This window comes from Mastomys coucha, unplaced genomic scaffold, assembly GCF_008632895.1.
Source record: "Mastomys coucha isolate ucsf_1 unplaced genomic scaffold, UCSF_Mcou_1 pScaffold21, whole genome shotgun sequence".
NCBI classification, from domain to species: Eukaryota; Metazoa; Chordata; class Mammalia; order Rodentia; family Muridae; genus Mastomys; species Mastomys coucha.
The window spans coordinates 1,223,197-1,241,107 of NW_022196904.1; the positions used below are offsets into that span (position 1 = coordinate 1,223,197).

The 17,911-nt window shown below is 48.8% G+C and overlaps 2 protein-coding genes and 1 long non-coding RNA gene across 8 annotated transcripts in view; 1 reads left to right on the forward strand and 2 right to left on the reverse strand.

Moving 5' to 3' along the window:
- The window catches only part of Lair1 (leukocyte associated immunoglobulin like receptor 1), an 83,886-nt gene extending 77,009 nt beyond the window's left edge, over positions 1-6,877 (reverse strand). For both annotated transcript variants that reach the window (XM_031385087.1, XM_031385088.1), the window contains exon 1: positions 5,781-6,877. The gene's annotated coding sequence lies outside the window, so the exon portion shown is untranslated. The remainder of the gene's footprint in view (positions 1-5,780) is intronic.
- The window catches only part of Ttyh1 (tweety family member 1), a 16,901-nt gene continuing 4,372 nt past the window's right edge, over positions 5,383-17,911 (forward strand). For 2 of the 5 annotated variants that reach the window (XM_031385081.1, XM_031385080.1), the window contains exons 1-10: positions 5,388-5,649; positions 8,298-8,476; positions 10,437-10,548; positions 11,308-11,528; positions 13,967-14,062; positions 15,122-15,194; positions 15,485-15,560; positions 16,465-16,520; positions 16,716-16,808; positions 17,197-17,289. In XM_031385081.1, the coding sequence (XP_031240941.1) occupies positions 5,524-5,649; positions 8,298-8,476; positions 10,437-10,548; positions 11,308-11,528; positions 13,967-14,062; positions 15,122-15,194; positions 15,485-15,560; positions 16,465-16,520; positions 16,716-16,808; positions 17,197-17,289 (1,125 nt within the window). In that variant the 5' untranslated portion in view covers positions 5,388-5,523. Of the gene's footprint in view, positions 5,650-8,297; positions 8,477-10,436; positions 10,549-11,307; positions 11,529-13,966; positions 14,063-15,121; positions 15,195-15,484; positions 15,561-16,464; positions 16,521-16,715; positions 16,809-17,196; positions 17,290-17,911 lie in introns of all 5 variants that reach the window. The other 3 variants (XM_031385083.1, XM_031385082.1, XM_031385079.1) reach the window with 3 other exon arrangements.
- LOC116101540 overlaps positions 11,933-17,911 on the reverse strand; it is an 11,240-nt gene continuing 5,261 nt past the window's right edge. The window contains exon 2 of the long non-coding RNA XR_004122868.1: positions 11,933-14,120. This is a non-coding gene — a long non-coding RNA (uncharacterized LOC116101540). The remainder of the gene's footprint in view (positions 14,121-17,911) is intronic.

A 17,911-nucleotide genomic window follows, 5' to 3' on the forward strand; every position in this document is an offset into this window, starting at 1 on the left:
GTTTCTCAACTTTAAATTCTTTCTTTTTATTTCTCCTTTCCAGGGATGTTTATTTGAGAAGGGAGTCAATGTGTTCAGACCATTGTTTAGGATCAAGTTGATACCATTCTCTGTTGCCCAGCTAGTCTTGGGATTGGGGCTTGTTAGTGTTTGGTCAGCTTTCCAGGGGTCACATCATTTTTAAAAAGGGACTCTCTCTCTCCTAGCAGCTACAAAATGCCAATAGGTCAATTAGTGGTGGCATTATGTGCTAGCCTTTGCTCCTCTAGGTGGGACTTTAGCTGGAGCTTGAATGAGTTTTGTTCATAATGTCACATCTCCATAAATTCATAAGTGTGTCTGACCTGTTATATCTGGAAAATACTTTTACTTGAAGTTATCTACCACTTCTGGTTCTTACAGTCTGTCTGCATCTTCTGAACAGATCTCGGAGCCTTGGGGGGATAGTGTAATATGAACATCCAGTTTAGGACTGAGAACCCCAGAGTATTTTGTTCTCTATACAGTGACCAGTTGAGAATTTCTGTGTTAATTGCTACCTTCTGGAAGGAGAAGCTTCTCTGATAATAGCTGAGAGATTATTTATCTATGAATATAGTAATAAGTCAGTGTTTTAATATTATATTCATTTGGCAGAACATCATTGGCTCTCCCCTGGAGCCTATAACCTATATAGCCATAGATTCTTGGCCCTTTAATACTTTAATAGTTCTAGGTATGGACTCTCTGCCATGCTCTGTGGATAGACACTCAGGCTGTTTCTAGCCCTAGATGATTAGGAATATAGCTGCTATGTACGTTCTTTCCTAGTTTTTATTGTGAATGAATGTCTTCATTTTTCTTGAATAAATAAATACCTGAGAGTACACTTGCCAGATCAAGGTAGGAGTTCTACAGAAAGACAGCACAAATGGATGGATGAGTGATGGATGAATGTGTAAGTAGACACAGGAATGGATGGATGGATAGATAGATAGATAGATAGATAGATAGATAGATAGATAGATAGATAGATAGACAGACTGACCCCATTACTGGCATCAAGTTCTGCACTGGTTAACTTTTTATTTGAGTTTAGGATTCTAAAGGGAGAAGCTGTAATGTTGGGTGGGGTGCGGGATCACGATAGCAGAAGATTGGAACTGGAAGCTGAGAGATTACATTTCAACGGCAAGCAGGAAACAGAGAAAGCAACCTGAAAGTGTCACAAGGTCAAAACTCTCAAAGCCCATCCCTAGAGATGTACTTCCTCAAGTAAGGTCAAAACTCTCAAAGCCCATCCCTAGTGATGTACTTCCTCAAGTAAGGTCAAAACTCTCAAAGCCCATCCCTAGTGATGTACTTCCTCAAGCAAGGCACCTCTTCCTGAAGGTTCCATAACAGTTGCCACTAACTGGGGACCAAGTGTTCAAGTCCATGAGTCTGGTGGGGAGAGAGCAGGTATTTCTTATTCAGTACATCACAGACATACAGATAGACAAACACACAGACAGACAAATATACAGACAGACATATACATGCATGCATACATACATATATACATGGACATAGACGGACACACAGATACAACTATAGATTGAATTAAATTTATGATGAGAATTGGTGCAAACAACCATGGGAGCTAAAAAGACCCAGAGAAGCAAGAAGTTGGGTTCAATTGAGTATGAAGGCCAGAGAATCCGGGGTTCAAGTGTCCTACACCAGGAGAAGAAGATGTTACAGGTATGGAATGGAGTGTGAACTTACCCTTTTCTAACCTTCAATGGATGGGGGAGAGGCAAGAATCTTGCATCTGTGTGATGAATTGAAATCTAACCCCTAATAACTGCTCTCAGACACACCCAATGTAAATAAAGAAATAATATTGGATATTGTACTAATAATCCACATATCCCGCAACCCAGTCATGTTAGCACCTAAAATTAGCAACTCTACCATCTGGATTCACATCAGGTAGCTCAGCTGTGAGGTGCAAGCTGTCAGTTTTTTGAGTATAAGCTTGAATGTCACCCTCACGCGGGAAGAGCCATTGCCTAAATGTCTCCTGTATCCAGAAGCAATCATTTCTTCCCATTACATTCTCAAATAGAATATGTACTTATTTTAATTGTTATTAGTATATTGTACATTGCAATTTGTTTTATAATATTTTTACTCTCTCTCTCTCTATCTCTCTCTATATATGAATATGATCTAGTTCCACATATGAGAGAAAACACGCAATATTTGCCCTTATAAATCTGGATTATGTCACTTAATGTGAGGATCTCCAGTTCCATCTAATTTCTTGCAAATAATGATTCATTCTTCTTTACTGCTGCACACAATTCCATTGTGTGTATACATAACACTTTTTTTTTTTACTCCATTCATCTGATGATGGATACCCTGGCTGATTCTTGACAAGTGTGCATAGTGCTACAGTAAATACAGATGTGTGGGCATCTCAGGGGTAGCTTCACTTAAATATTTCCTTTTTCCTAAAGTCATACACTATATTTCTTCCTTGCCTTACTTACTATCTAAACATGGGGAGCTATTATCCATAGGAGGCTGTGTTACTTGCTCTTAGGACACAAAGCAATGCCTGGAACACTGTATTGTGTATGAGGCATGTAGGACAATGAATCATAGCTGATTCCACTTGCTGAGGACCTACTATGTGCTAGGAATAGGAAGCAGAATGTGGTAATATTTCCAGGAACCTCCACCTATCTGGCTAACCAGTAAGGCTTCTATAGCCTACGTCGAGTCTCAGCTTCTACCCTGCTCTCACCTTCTGTCAGGAAGGGCTGCGTATGAGGGCCCCCTAGAGAAGGTAAGTTACTATCCTTCCAGAGCTTCTCTCACATTTTTCTGGCTCAGCATCACCATGCCCCGCCTTCCTCTGCTTGCCCCTTGCATGCCAGTGAGGCACAGTGTCTGGATAGACCAGAGCTTGCAGACTAGCCAATTCCAACCCACGGACAGGTTTTATTTGGCCCACATAGTCATTTTTTTATTTGAATTCATTTTAACATTTAAAAGCTGAGGGATTTTGCTTTAAAAATATCCAGATTTCAGTCTTCGTTTGGAAATTTGGAACATCTGGTAAGGCTGGGTTCCTCTTCCCATATGGCAACACTGGCTGAAACTAAATGGCATGAACCACGTGTTCAGAACCAGTTTCTCTACACCAGCTTGAAGTAATGCCCATGGGGCCTGAGGTTATTTGGGAATAGTGTCCCCAGCTGGGTACTCTAGAAACCGACAAGGACCATATCTCCATTTCTTCATATCTCCTCATCCAGATGAAAGAAATAGGGTATAACGCCAGTTGCAGGCCAAGCTAACAGACCTGTATCAGACAGTACCACACATCTCTGATGTAATAGGACAGGCATCTTGAGTTTAATCAATGCAGACTGAAGCAATTCCCCAAACGGGCTGCCTTCTGGGACCAAACTGCACATGCAGGAGGCGGACAGATGGAGACAAATGGAGTGGAGGGGCAGACAGAGAGGCAATCAGTTCAAATCCATCCCCCATATCTCTCCTCTTCCCCCTCTCTGTGTGTGTCTATGTCTGTGCCTGTGTGTCTGTGTCCGTATGTCCATGTGTCTGTGATTACTATTTCTCATTGAAGCTTTTGATTCTATGAGTTGAGATGCCACTACTTACCTTCTCTGGCTCTAACTTGTTTTTTAAACTGACACATAAAATATTTATCCTCTCAGTTCTATGGATGGGGAAAAAAAAGACTTTAGATTCAGAACTCACTTAAAGTCAGTTAGAATGCCTCCAGTTGCTTATCTCAGTCTTTGTCTTTTCCAAGCCCCATACAGACCATTTGGTTGGGATGGTGGGGGACATGAGTCCATCCAACTTCTTACTTCTACTTGTTACTGTCATTACTATCGACACCATCATTGCCATTATCACGCCAGCATCATTAATGTCATCACTAACATTCTGGTCACAATCACCATCATCACCATCACCACAGTCATCACTACTACCACTGTCATCATGATCATCATCACTAATATCATCATCACCACCATCATCATCACTGTCATCATCATCACCACCATCATCATTACTGTCATCATCATCACCACCATCATCACATCACCATCCATCGCTATCACCATCACTACCATCGCTAGCATCACCATCAACGTCACCATCATCTTCATCACCACTGTCTTTTTCAGCCACCATTATCAACACTATGAAAAATCTTATCATCTGCATGATCACCATCATCATTATCACCACCACTATCATCATCAGGAGCTGCTCGCCATCACCATCACCACCATTATGACCATCACCATTATCACCACCACCATCACAACTCTGCCATCCCTATGACTACCATCAGTATCACCGGGACCATCATAGCCATCACCAACACAATCACCATTACTTCTCTTGCTAGCCCTTTTCTACCATTCTCAACCAAAATGCAGGGATGGGATGGGGGAGGGGTCAACTTTTACTCCTTTCCATCCAATGCCCTCCCCTAGCCAGACAGAAACACTACTGGGCGTTCCAGGGGCAAAAATTAGCCCTCCTACACACCAAAAGGGACAGTTGAGCAACACCCTGGGAATGGTAGTTTTAGATCACACAGGTCTGAGTGATGATTTCATGGTGGCCAGATTCCCTCCAGGGATACCTGCCTCCCATCATCTATCTGTGTGACTTTAGCAGCTTCCCATGAGACCCAACACAAATATTTTGTCTAGAAGATAGCTCGTAAACTTTACAGTGAGTGGCAAGTGGTGGGGGTCATTATATATAGAGTGAAGCAGTTTGGAGGAGGTCTCAAGTATGTGAGAAGCCACCATACACAGATGGGATGAGTCCCTATAGAGACAATTAGGATCCTGTTCAAAGTTGGTGGGATCCTTATATGAACAGTCCTCACAGCATGCGTAGGTCTTTCTGGAAGGGTCAGCTCACACAAGAAGATTTCTGTCTAGAAACTGTGTCCATATACAGGTTATGACAAAATGTGTCACGGAGGAGGAGACTTTTACCTAAGCAGAGGCCGTCTTTACAAACAGAAAAGTGAGGGATTTCTCATTGGCGCGCCTGGCTAAATGCTGCTCAAATACTAATGACCTTTACACCAAGGTGAAGGTTTTACATAAGGATAAAGAGCTTGTGTGCTTGAAAGAGAAATCCCAGTATCCTGGCTCTTGTACGGACAGGGACAAGGCGGGCTAATTCATTTTGTTCTCAGCAAGCACAGCTCCTGGATACCACTGACTTGAGCAAAGACCCTTCACCTGCTCAGGCAGCAGGTGGGAGCCCAGGAGAGGGCGGAGCAACGGGGCCCACTGCTCACGCCGCATTGCCTCCGGTGGCCGCCAGTGGCAGCACTGAGGCGCTGCCTCGCCTCCCCCTCCCCAATCTCCATCCCCCGCCCTCCGGGCTCCTGCTCCCGGGAGCCCCGCAAACCCCGCTCCGCCCGCGCCCCGCACAGCACCGAGGTTCCCAGCCCGGTCCGCCCCGCTGCCCCTCCCCGGGGCCATGGGGGCACCCCCGGGCTACCGACCCTCTGCCTGGGTGCATCTCCTCCACCAGCTGCCCCGCGCCGACTTCCAGCTCCGCCCGGTGCCCAGCGGCTTTGCTCCCCGCGACCAAGAGTACCAGCAGGTGGGATGGCAAACCTGGGCCAGGTCCCCTGGGAACAGGAGGCTGGGTCAGAGTTCCGGCGTCTTTAGGGGCTGGGGACCCGGCCTGCATTTGTGAGTACAAGTCCAAGATTAGAGTTAGAGAGCTCATACCTTAAGGTTTCCCTAGGACGTGCGCCGGGGGTGCAGACCCCTCTCTTCCTAGAAAAGGAGAGCTGGGATTCTAGATTTCCAAGAATCCTGAATGGAAGGAGATGGGGCCCCAGCATTTGGGTTTCTGAGATCTGCCTGGAAAGCCAGTCTCTAGGGTCATCTAAGGAAAGGTCCGCTCTTGAGGTCCCAGGCGAGAAGGACCCCGCCCCCATAGGATCCCAACTGGTAAATATGTCCCAGTTTAAAAAAAAAAATGGGGGTGGGGGACTGAGGAGAGGGAAGGCAGGGGAGGCAGCCGAGGTCTGGGACGGATTGATATCCTCAAATAGGGAATAGAGACCAGGGCTGGGGAAATCAGCTGAGGTGAGACGAGGATTCAAGGTGCCTTCAGCCTGTTCCAGGAGGGAAGGGGTTGTTAGGGTGCCAGAGAGGGTTCGGATAGAAATGTGGTTAGATTCTGAGCTAAGGAAGACAACAGGCCTGGTTCCCAGGAGGGTGAGGCTGGTGGTTGGACCCTCACAGACTCTAGGGTCCCTAGGGAAAGAGGCCCAGCTGCAGCTCGTGGGGGGTGGGGTGGGGTGCGGAGGTGCTGTCCCCTGACCCAGTTTAATTCAAGTCCTTGACTTTGAGATTAATGAGGAGAAAAGCTTGGCTGAGCTGGGGGCCAGGTGGGGGGCTGGGAGTTGGCCTTGCCCTCCCCTCAAGTCTGAACCTCTGTGGCTGCCCAGGGTGGCTTCTGGGAAAGGGGCACAGGGTTGGGAGAGCTTTGAGGGAGGGGGATGTTCCCAGAAAAGCAGCAAGGGGGATCGTGTGCTGGTGTGCTTGCTATTTGGGTCATGGCTGGCACAGCCTGAGCGGCTCCTCCCTGCCTACTCCACCCGCCCCTTCTCCCCTCCAAATGAGGACCGCCATCCCCTCGCCCACAGCCACTTACACAATCACAGCCTCCAGCCGGTCGGTCCACCCACTCCCAGCCATACTCACGGGGCTTATGGCTCTGGAGAGTTCCTCAGCCACGAGGACGCATCCCCTGGTCCCCCAGTACCACCACAGCTGCTCAGAGCAGTTCACTCAACCACATCAGTCAGTCACAGCTGAGGTACACACAGTTGCATCCCTGGGACATTATTCTTCATGGAAACGACCACTGTGAGCACAGAAAGATAAACTATGAGAGACTCTGAGATGGGACCTGAACAACCATAGGACCAGTCACATATACACAACACACTCATGTGTACACCATCACACACACAGGCACACTCATACATTATGCACACCCACTCCATCTCACATGAGCACAAGCTCACACACACACACACACACATGCACACACTCAGCGTGTCTACTTAACACAACTCACTGACTGAAGCAGCTGTGTTCCGAAAGCATTAATGCTCACAAGTGTTCTGTTGCATACAGACATGCAGCATGATCTACACAAACACCTCATACTCTCTCTCCATATACCCTCAGCTGGTAGAAGGCAAATTCACAGCCACATCAATGTTGCACTGCACACACTTGTCAGGCACACAGGCAGGCAACTGTGCCATAGTTTAAGGAGAATGGCCCTTGGGACTGCAGGGTTGGGTTCCAGACCTCACACTTCCATTACCCTGCTATGTAACTGTAGGAAAACTGTGTCTAGCCTTGGGCCTTTGAGAAGACATGAGACACAGGTCTCCTGAAAGACCCTACCATATGCAGAGTTCACTGTTCTATAGTCTATTTGAAACATGGTCTCGCTCTGTAGTCCAGGCTGGCTGGAGTTTGTGCGTTGGTCTAGTCTGAAATTGTGGCCGTTTTCTCACCTCAGCTGCCAGAATGCTGGGGTTACAGGCTTGTACTACCACACTTAGATCAGAGCCACCCTGTTCTGCAAGGTATTTCTAGCTGTAAACATCCTTTCTATCTACCTTTCCTTTCCTCTATCCTTTGGGTCTCACTACACATTCTGCTCTGTCTGCTTTTTTCTATAGTTCTTTAAGTGCCCCTCTTTGTCTTGTCTCTTCATCTCTGTCTGTCTGTCTCCTCTATCTCTGACTTAATCCTTCTCCTTTTGTGTGTCTTATCTCTCTTCTTTCCTTGTCATCTCTTTTGCTCATTCAGTCTTCCTTCCCTATCTCCATCCCTGAGCCTTCCCTCCTCCCTCCCTCTCTCTCTCTCTCTCTCTCTCTCTCTCTCTCTCTCTCTCTCTCTCTCTCTCTCTCTCTCTTTCTCTCTCTCTCCCACACCCACTTCCCCCACCCCACAAGCTGTCACAGCACCTGTGTTTCCATCCCCAGCCCTGGGGTGACAGACTCAGTTGCAGTGGGTGTGTGAGCAGGGAGAGAGGTAAAGGAGATGACCTCTCCGGAAATGGGAGCCTTCCTGCCACTTATTCCCATACAGTTCAGAGAGAGTATCAGCAAGTCCTTGGGCCATGTTTCATTTCAATTGCCATGCAGCTGAGGAGGAACTTCTTGTCTGGGACATGAAAGGGCTCTCTGAAGCTTCTCATCACCTCTTCTTCAGGCCCTGCTGCTGGTGGCAGCCTTGGCTGGGCTTGGTTTAGGCCTGAGCCTCATCTTCATTGCTGTCTACCTCATCCGCTTCTGCTGCTGCAGGCCTCCAGAACCGCATGGGGCCAAGAGTCCCCCACCCGGAGGAGGCTGTGTCACCTGGAGCTGCATCGCTGCCCTTCTCGTGGGCTGGTAATGGGGTCCCAGGGTGGGTAGGGGGTGGGGATAGAGTTTCCTATACTTGCTGTAAGTCTTCTTTTTAATTCTAGATACCTTGAGTATGAGCCCAGAGTTAGGAGGGAGAATCCCTAGGCACTGAGAGTGCCTGCCTGCCCTTTGAGTGGAGGGACAGAAAGGCTTAAGGAGGATGAAGCAGCCTGCCTGGGAGTAGAAAAGAAAGCCTGCTACAGGCTTGGAGATTTTAGTGGTTCTCTTATTGGCCAGTGGTGCTATCTAGGGGAGTGAGATACTCTCTAGACTTCAGTTTCTCCATCTATAACGTGTTTTGCAGCACTACCCATATGCTAGTTACACTGAGAATAGACTAGAGAGTGCACAGGGCATGGGTCCTGAATGTCTCCTATGAGTGTTAACACTGATCAAACTCATTCATTCATTCATCAACTCATCAATTCAACAACTGAGTGTAATTACCCTGTGCCAAGCACTGAACATGCCAGAGAAGACACTCTGATTTCAGCCAGAGTTCCAATCAGGGAAACAGACCTTACAGGGTCACCACAAGGAGCATCCACTCAACCCACACTACATACAGCTGGGCCTGAGTCCTTCTTGTGATGAGAGCTGTGCTCAAAATTGCCACACCTGGTCCTGAATGAGGGATCCTCAGGAAGGGAGAGAACATGACTTTTCAAGCATATATGGTTTAAGAGGCAAGTGGAGAGTCAGACGTATGGTGTAAGAACCCTCCAGGGCTCCCATTAAGAACTCCCTAGGAGTTTCATCGAACTTGACACCAAGATTGCTGGCTCTGAGTCCAGCCCCTACGAGGTCATGGTTAGTTAGGGGGCTGAGACCTACTGGGGACCTCATACATGGCCAGCAGGAGTCCTTTAGGAATATTGTGTCCCCTCCAGCTAGCTGGGGGTGTATCCTGGAGGACTCACCCCAGTCTGGGCTCTGGGCCACTCTTCCTCATTGTAGGAAGAAGAGGGTGTGTGTTTGGGAGTATATGGGGGTTGGGCGCCCTATATCCAAGATTTTTTTTCTCATCAGGCTCTCCAGAATGGGGTTGGGTGGGGGTGGGATGTTGACAAAGGCCCAGTGGGGGGTGAGACACAGCCCCAGCCCTCTCAAAGCCTAGGAACAAGAGGAGCTTTGTAGGGTTCTGAACAATGGGGCAAGAGCAGTAGGCTCCCATCCAAGGGATGAGGTGGGGCCTGTGTAGCCCAAGGCTGGGAACTGTGAGGGCATCAGGCTCTCGCCCCCTCCAGTGTGAAGTAAAGACTAAGGGAGGAAAGTGGGTCCCCATATTCAAGCTCTACAATGGAAGTCTGTGTGTTGGCTGGGCAGAGACAGGGCCCAGCTCTTGGCCTGGCCTCCAGCCCTCCCTCCCACATTCTCTCACTCAGTCTCTTCCAGCTGGCCAGATGCCTGGATCCCTTGGGCATCATAGGGGAAGGCTTAGAGCTCTGGGCATAATGTCTTTTACAAAAGAATAGGGTCTAGGGCCTTTAGGAGGAAGGAGGAAGGAACACCTGGGCTAGAAGAGATAGCAGTTGGCCTAAGGCTATAAATGCTGAAAGTCTTTGCAAAGATGTGGGAGTTGGTTGGGAGCTGACCATTATTAGGAACTGATAACCTTTAATCCAAGGCTAGCTAGGCAAAAACCAGGGTTCCATTCTGGGGAGGTGTGAGTTAAATCTGGGGGCTCCTTCTTTTCCACCACTCCACCCACCATTAGCATCACAATGACGTCTCTCCAGCAGGGGGAGCGAGGTCTTCAGGTTACCCTGGCAACTGGTGGAGGCCAACCTTGAGCTGTTCTTTTTCCCACGGAGGATGAACCAATAGGGTGGATGCAGAGATCAGATAGGCAGATGAAGAAGCGGGGAGGAGGGTATGTGTGTGGAGGCATGATGCCACCCTCCAGGGTCTGAGACTAGTTGGTGTTTCTCCCTCTTCCCTTCAGTGCAGGCATTGGCATTGGTTTCTATGGTAACAGCGAGACCAGCGACGGGGTGTCCCAGCTCAGCTCAGCACTGCTGCACGCCAACCACACACTCAGCACCATTGATGATGTGGTGAGAGAGCCGGCCACTGACTAGACTGCAGACTCATGCCCCACATGGGGATGTGGTCCCCCACTGGAGAGCAAAAGCAGACAAGTCAAAGCAGATTTCAGACCAAAAACTTAATCCCCAGATGCAGAGCTGCAAACTCAGACCTGCAGACATTAGATCGTATGTTCAACCCCAACCCTGCAAACTGGAGCCGGATCTAGATTCAGATTGAGCCTGAAGACTCACATCCAGCCCCGGGCCTGCACTTTATATTCAGTTTATATCCCAAGCACTCCAGCTCCTGCCCTCAGGCCAGGTCCAAAGCTACAGATCTTATCCTTGGCCCAAATGCAAGTTCAGGAACACCCCTGCCCCCAAGCCCCCTCTGTGACCTTTTATATACCCAGGTTTCCAACCTTGAGGTTCAGTACCTACTAATCAGATTTCACACCCCAACCTCAAAAAGGCAGATGCAGACTTCAGACCTTAGATCCCCCTCTCCCTTCCATTTTGACCTAATTTCAACGCTGGGCTTAGAATCTTTATCTTAGACTCAAGCCCCCTGACCAACTAGAGCTCCTGATAAGACCTGGGAGCCTCACACCTTGACTCAGCTTCTCCTCAGTCTCCAGATGCCCCAGACTCCAGATCTCAGGCACCTGACACTCCTTAATCCTGCTTCACCGCCCGCTTCCCACCCCTCACCCCCAGACTTTATCCTTCATCCACAACCCTAGGCTTTGGGTAACCACCATCCCAGAGACTATGTCATCTCCCCAGGTGCTGGAAACGGTAGAGAGGCTGGGTGAGGCAGTGAGGACGGAACTGACTACCCTGGAGGAAGTGCTGTCAGACCGCATGGAGCTGGTGGCTGCCACTCGGGGAGCCCGAAGGCAAGCTGAAGCTGCAGCTCAGCACCTGCAAGGACTGGCCTTCTGGCAAGGAGTGTCCCTGAGCCCAGTACAGGTGGCTGAAGATGTGACTTTTGTGGAGGAGTACAGGTGGGAGAAGGGTTTCCCTATTTATTTTTTAAGTACTGTGGTCTCTGGATCCTGGGGGGATGTGGGATAGTATCTGAAGATAGTTTAATTTGTCCCACTGATTGAAAGAAAAGCTACTGGCTGGCTCCTGGTGGGTGGAGACAGGATGCTGTCCATCATTCTATAGGCCAGCCCCACTGTGAATGTAAAACAAGGCTGATATACTCAGTTGTGACAACACTGACCAAGTGATTAAGGGCCCACCCTCATAGTTACATACCCTGTCAATGACTACCTCTCTCATTCATTTACTCAGCCATTCCATGAATGATTCATTCAGCAGGTACATCACTGTCCCACACAGTTGCTCCTGGACTAACCTTAGTAGCAATTCTACCTACAAGATTATTCCGGAGGCAACTGTGTTCATCATGCAACTACTTTATTTAACATCTGGTGAGAGACAACACGCACGTGATTGGGAACCTCAGCTTCAGGAGGCCACTCCGTATTTGTAGGTCCTTAAACAAGTTTCTTTCCATCCCTGGGTCTTAGTTTTCCCACTTTAAAGTGAGTCCTGTCATGCATAGCTCAAAATGGATTGTGGAGAGTTAGTTAATAACTCTGAGTGTCTGAAACATAGAACACACAATGACAGATGAGACAATGCCAGTAAAATATAGATATGCCAAGCAATAGGGATAACACAGGAAATTCTACACAGGAGGGACTTTTCTCAGCTGGGAGAGCAATATAAAATAGGTCCACGAAGCCAGGCCTGGGGATATAGGCCTGTAATCTCAACTGCTCCAGAGACTCAATAAAAGGATTGAAAACTCGAGCCCTGTTTGGGCTACAGATTTCAAGGCCAGTATGAATAGCTTAGTGAGACATTGTCTCCAAATAAGAAGTAAAAAGGCTGAGGATGTGATAATGGAAGAATATTTGCCTAGACTCTGCTGATAAAGGACTGAAAGTGTGACTCTGTGGTAAAACATCTGCCTAGAATCCCCCAGGGAAGGGTTGGGGGTGTGGCTCACTTACCTAGAATCTACTACTGAAGAGCTGGGAATATGACTCAGGGAGAGAGTTGCCTACCTAGCCTGCGTGAGGCTCTATGTTCATACTAGCATCCAAAGGGAGAGGGGAGGCCTGTAGAAATAAATCAGTGGGTAAGAGCACTTACTGTGCTTTGCTTGTAGAGAACCTAGGTTCAGTTCCCAGCATTCATATGGTGGCTCACAACTATCTGTAACTCCAGTTCTGTGGGATCCAAGACTTTCTTCTCACCTCTGCAGACACCAGGTGCATTTGGTAGACTACATACATACATGTAAGCAAAACACTTGTACATATAAAACAAAAATATTTTTAAAAAGCAAACACATTTTCTGTAAGGTGAGTAATGAATGCTTTGGAGCAAATTAAATAGGAAGGGGCTTGTCTGGGGACAGGCAGGCAGCATGTGTCAGGGGAAGGGTCATACTAAAGCGTGGTACTTGAGGGGACAAGGCAAGCTGTGCCGTCCTCTGAGGCAGCCAACACAACCAGTCTTCACCTACTTAAAGTTATTTCCTTCCTGCTTGCTTTGAGCCGATACTCCTGACTTTCCTATTCCCAAGTAGGAGGCCATGCTCCTTGGTACAAGCACACTGGGGCTGAAACAATCCCTGCTGCAGATACAGGGTGGGGCATCAAGTCAGTGGCAGGCAGGAAGGTCCTCTGTCATGGTTACTAGGATCCCCGGAGCTTGGTCAAGGAGGTAGTGGCAGCTGTGAACATGATTCTAGGAAGATGCTCTAAGCAAATGTATCAGTCAGGGCCACGGAGGTGAGCCTGGCCATGTGGTCAGGGACAAGGACTCAGGGTACAAACCACGGCTCCATGGGAACTGCTGACACTGCCACTGCCACTGAGCATTTTCAGTGTGCCAAGCACTGAACCTGGGACCTTCCAAGCATCCTCCCCTGCAGTTCTGGTGCATTACTTACTTAACTAAGTATTATTAGCATTCAAATCTCCCTGGATAGTGATTTATAACATTAACTACATCCACAAGCCCATTCATTTACTTCACAACAGATTTTGAGGTTGATCCTATTATGCCCTCCTGTTACTGGTAGGGAAACAAGTTACATGGAATTGGGTAGTTGAGACCTATGCACAATACCTCTGAGATATTCCATTAGGTCACAGGTGACTGACAGCCTACAGTGCTGAGTTGGGGAATCCTATTCAGAGGCCGACAACTGTGTCCACAACCACAGAACTTGTATGTGAACTGGTCAGGGTAGTTACCAGGTGCTTCAGTCCCACACCTATGCTGCAGAGCACTCCAGAGGCTTGTGAGACCATGTACCGTTTCACCAGGCAGCGAGGAGGCCACAGGAGCAGACTGGGGCGGTTCTAGGGTGCTGATAGCCTCCAGAGACTCACTGTCTTGCTCCTTCTTCCTGCAGGTGGCTGGCCTATGTCCTCCTGCTGCTCCTGGTGCTCCTGGTTTGTCTCTTCACTCTCCTGGGCCTGGCAAAGCAGAGCAAATGGCTGGTGGTTGTGTGAGTGGATCGAATTGCTCAGGGGAGGGAAATAGGCAGGTTTCCAGCAAGCAACGTGCTAAAGTCAAGAGAAAGACAAAGATTGTGTTGGCCATAAAGGGGGCGGGGTCGATCTCTGACATACCACACACTGTTTTCTTCTTTGGTCACCGAAACAAACCCATGGAAGAAGTGCCATCAGGTCCTTCCCCTATGTGGCAGGTGGGGGGCCAGACACAGCCCTTAAGACTTCATGGAACTCTCACACTAAGGCTTGTGGGGAGGTAGGCACTGCCCTCTGTTTAACAGTGGGAGGAGATGGACCCAGTGTGACTAGGTTACTTGTTCAGGACCACACAGCCAGGGATTACTGTGATAGGGCTGAAATTCAGCCTGCCCACCATTGGAAGAACCCATGCCTCTTCTGCCTCGGTGCCCACTGTCTTTGGAATGCCCCTGAGAAAGATGTCCAGCTACTGCATCAAGGCCTGGAAACTGATAAAAACACACTGTGCTGAGCAAGTATATGAACTGGTCTTCCAGTTTTCAACAGCTGTCAACCTCTCCTACCACCCCATAACCCAGAATTATTCCACCTGTCACAGCCCTGGACATAAGCCAAGCCTTAAAGAAGTCAAGCTCTGAATTTCAGAAATCAACTCTGTAAAAATCCTCAGACTTTACAGCTTGGAGGTGGAGAGAGTGGAGTGAGACTAGCTAAATAAAATGGGCTGTGGATAGGCCTGGAAATAGCCTCAGAACCTACTAGACCCTGTGCAGTTAAATCCCAGGAAATTCAGCCCAGGGGTGGACAACTGCCTCCTAGGGTCCAGGAACAGTTGGGATAGTGGCTACTGACCTGGCAGCCAAGACCTTCCCCTTTCCTTTTCCAACTGAACAGATGTTGTATTTGACGTCAGTCAGTCATGGGCCTTACCCCCACCCTCTACTGCCGTGCCTCTGACTCTAATCCTTTAGGCTACAGAGGTTGATGGGTACTGGGGAGGGCCGTGATTGGATATAGGGTGTAGAAATAGGCAAAGCTGATTGAGTCCTGAGTTCAACCACCTCCCCCTCTAGGATGACTGCCATGAGTCTCCTGGTGCTTGTCCTGAGCTGGGGTTCTATGGGCCTAGAGGCTGCCACAGCTGTGGTGAGTATGGGGCTCTGGATTCAGGGGTGATCCTGATCCTGGGGTGTGTGTGACCTGATTAATGCCACAAATATTAAGGTGGAGGGGATCATGATCCCAGTTCTGAGGTCTCAGCCTTAATTGCTGGACCCCAAGAGAGCAGAGGCTGGTGCCTAGACTCGTCAGTCTGAGGAAAGCTGAAGTCTGGACCTCTGGGTCTGAGGGAGGAGGGTTAGGGCTTGGACCTCTGAGTTCTGTGGAAATACGAAATGGGACATTTTGGTCTGATCCCTTCCTGCTTGCTTCATCAGGGCCTCAGTGACTTCTGCTCCAACCCAGACACCTATGTGCTGAACCTGACCCAGGAGGAGACAGGGCTCAGCTCAGGTAATTCCCATAAATCCCTGCTCTCCTCAGCACTCCCTCCTATCCGCTAAGGCCCAGTCCATGGTAGGGTAGGGAGCAGCAGTATCTACCAATCCTGGCAGGATGGGAAAGGGGTAGGATCAAAATGCCTGTGGATATGACTAGACAAGGGGAAGTGGGTCCTGGGCCTCAACGGTCAGAGGGTTGAACTGTAGAACAACAAGGAAGTATAACTAGGTCAGTTGAATCTGCTTCCAGATATGGCTAAAGCAGAAAGGATGAACGTATGGGGTGTGGTATTGCCCACCTATAATCCTAGCAATCCTAGGAGGTTGAAGTGTGAGTTCAAGGGCAGCCTGGGTTATCTAGACCTGGTTACACCTTGTTCTAAAACAAAAACAAACAAACAAACAAAAAGAATGGAATTAAGGATGCCCCTCCATTGGTAGAGTGCTTGTCAAAGCAGTAAGTTTGATCCCCAGCAACACATAAAGCTCGCCTTGTGCCAAGCACTCAGGAAGTAAGATCAGAAGGGTTCAAGGTCATCCATAGCTACATAGAGAGTTTAAGGCAAATCTGGGCTACATGAGACTGTCTCGAAGCAACATCAATAAACTGAACAAGGAGAGGAGGAGGGACAGAAAGAAAGAGGGATGGGAAGAGGAGGAAGGGAGAGAGGAGGGGAGAAAGGGAGATATGGGGGAGAGGAAGGAAGGGGAATAGAAGGAGGGAGAGAGAAGGTAAGGAGGTGGGGAAGAGAGGGAGGAAAAAGGAATGGATGGGAGAGTGACTAGCAGGTCTCTGAGACTCCAAGAAAATTTTGAACTGTGTATGGAATGTCCCCTGGGCTATGTCCCCCCAGATTTGCCCAGGGAGAGCCTGGGCCCAGGCTTATAGCCTGCTCCTTTCTCTCCCTCCACTTCAGACATCCTCAGCTATTATTTCCTGTGCAACCAGGCGGTCTCCAACCCCTTCCAACAGGTTAGGACTGTGGGCAAAAGACATGGGTGTTGAAGCGATGGCTAATGTGGAGTCTCAAGGGTATATGCTGGGTTACTAGGGGCTCCAGGGTTCTATGGGAGGTGGCGGGTACTGAGGCCCAGAGTTGTGTAGTCTAGCGGACAGATGGCATGGTGAACACCTTAATCTGAGTCCTCCTTTCTCTTACTCCTGCAGAGGCTGACTCTGTCCCAACGTGCTCTAGCCAGCATCTACTCTCAGCTGCAGGGCCTGGAGCGGGAAGCTATCCCTCAGTTTTCTGCTGCACAGGTTAGGTCAATGGACTGCACCAGCCCGAGAGGAAAAAGGGCTGAGTCTGGTGAACCTGTGGGATGCTGTCTCCACTCATGTACAGGGGCAGATTGACTGAGTCAGGTAGACTTGTGGAGCTGGCCCTTCTCCAAGTAGGTGGGATTTCATATTATGTGCAAACCTATGGAGAGGGGTGAGGCAATAGAGCTGAGCTGGTCTCTGGGACAGAGCCTACAGGAAGGGGTTGAAGCAAGAAAAATTCACATTTCTCTTGGTGCTGGGGCACTGTAGAGGTGAGAGGCTCTAGGGTGTGGCTGGATCTATATAAAGGGGAAGGATTGGTCCCTTTGGGAGGTGGGGTCCTTAGGTTGACTGGGTAACTGTGTCCTCTCCCTCCCACTTGCAGAAGCCCTTGTTATCCTTGGAGGAGACGCTGAACGTGACAGAAAGAAGCTTCCACCAGTTGGTGGCGCTGCTGCACTGCCGCAGTCTGCACAAGGTATGCTCTAGGTTTGCTAACCCAGTCTCTTTCTCCCCCTCCCCTTTGCTTTCTCTTCTCCTCCCTCTCCCTCCAGCTCCTTCCCCTCCTCTCCTCATCTCTCTTTCTCATACTCTCTCTCTACCCAGTCCCTCCCCACTCAGTGTTCTTCATCTTCCACCCTCTCCTCTCCTTGAAAGCTGCTCAACCTCTCAAGCCCTGGAATGAAAGCCCAGGCAGGCCCCCAGGTCCCTAGATTGAATACTAGTCCAAATACCTCTTGATATGAAAGGGGCAGGAAAAGGCGAGGGCAGGGGCAGGGGCAGGGCAGCCTGTGAGCCCACCATGGGCTCAGCTGTGGTCTGTACGGCCTCAGGAGCAAGCCAGCATCTCTGACTGTTGTACAGCAAACACTGTGTTGTAAAGACTCTCACCCTTATAACATCGGGACTCCACCTAACCACTTTCCCTGTTACATACAGTCTCCCACCATGATACTTTCCATGCACCCAGGCTTTGCTACAATCCTGACTCTACAGGATTCACTGGACACTGACCCCTCCATAACAAGATCAGTTGGTAGAGCATGAGACTCTTATTTTTTATTTTGTTTTTTGGGTTTTTTTTTTTTTTTTTTTTTTTT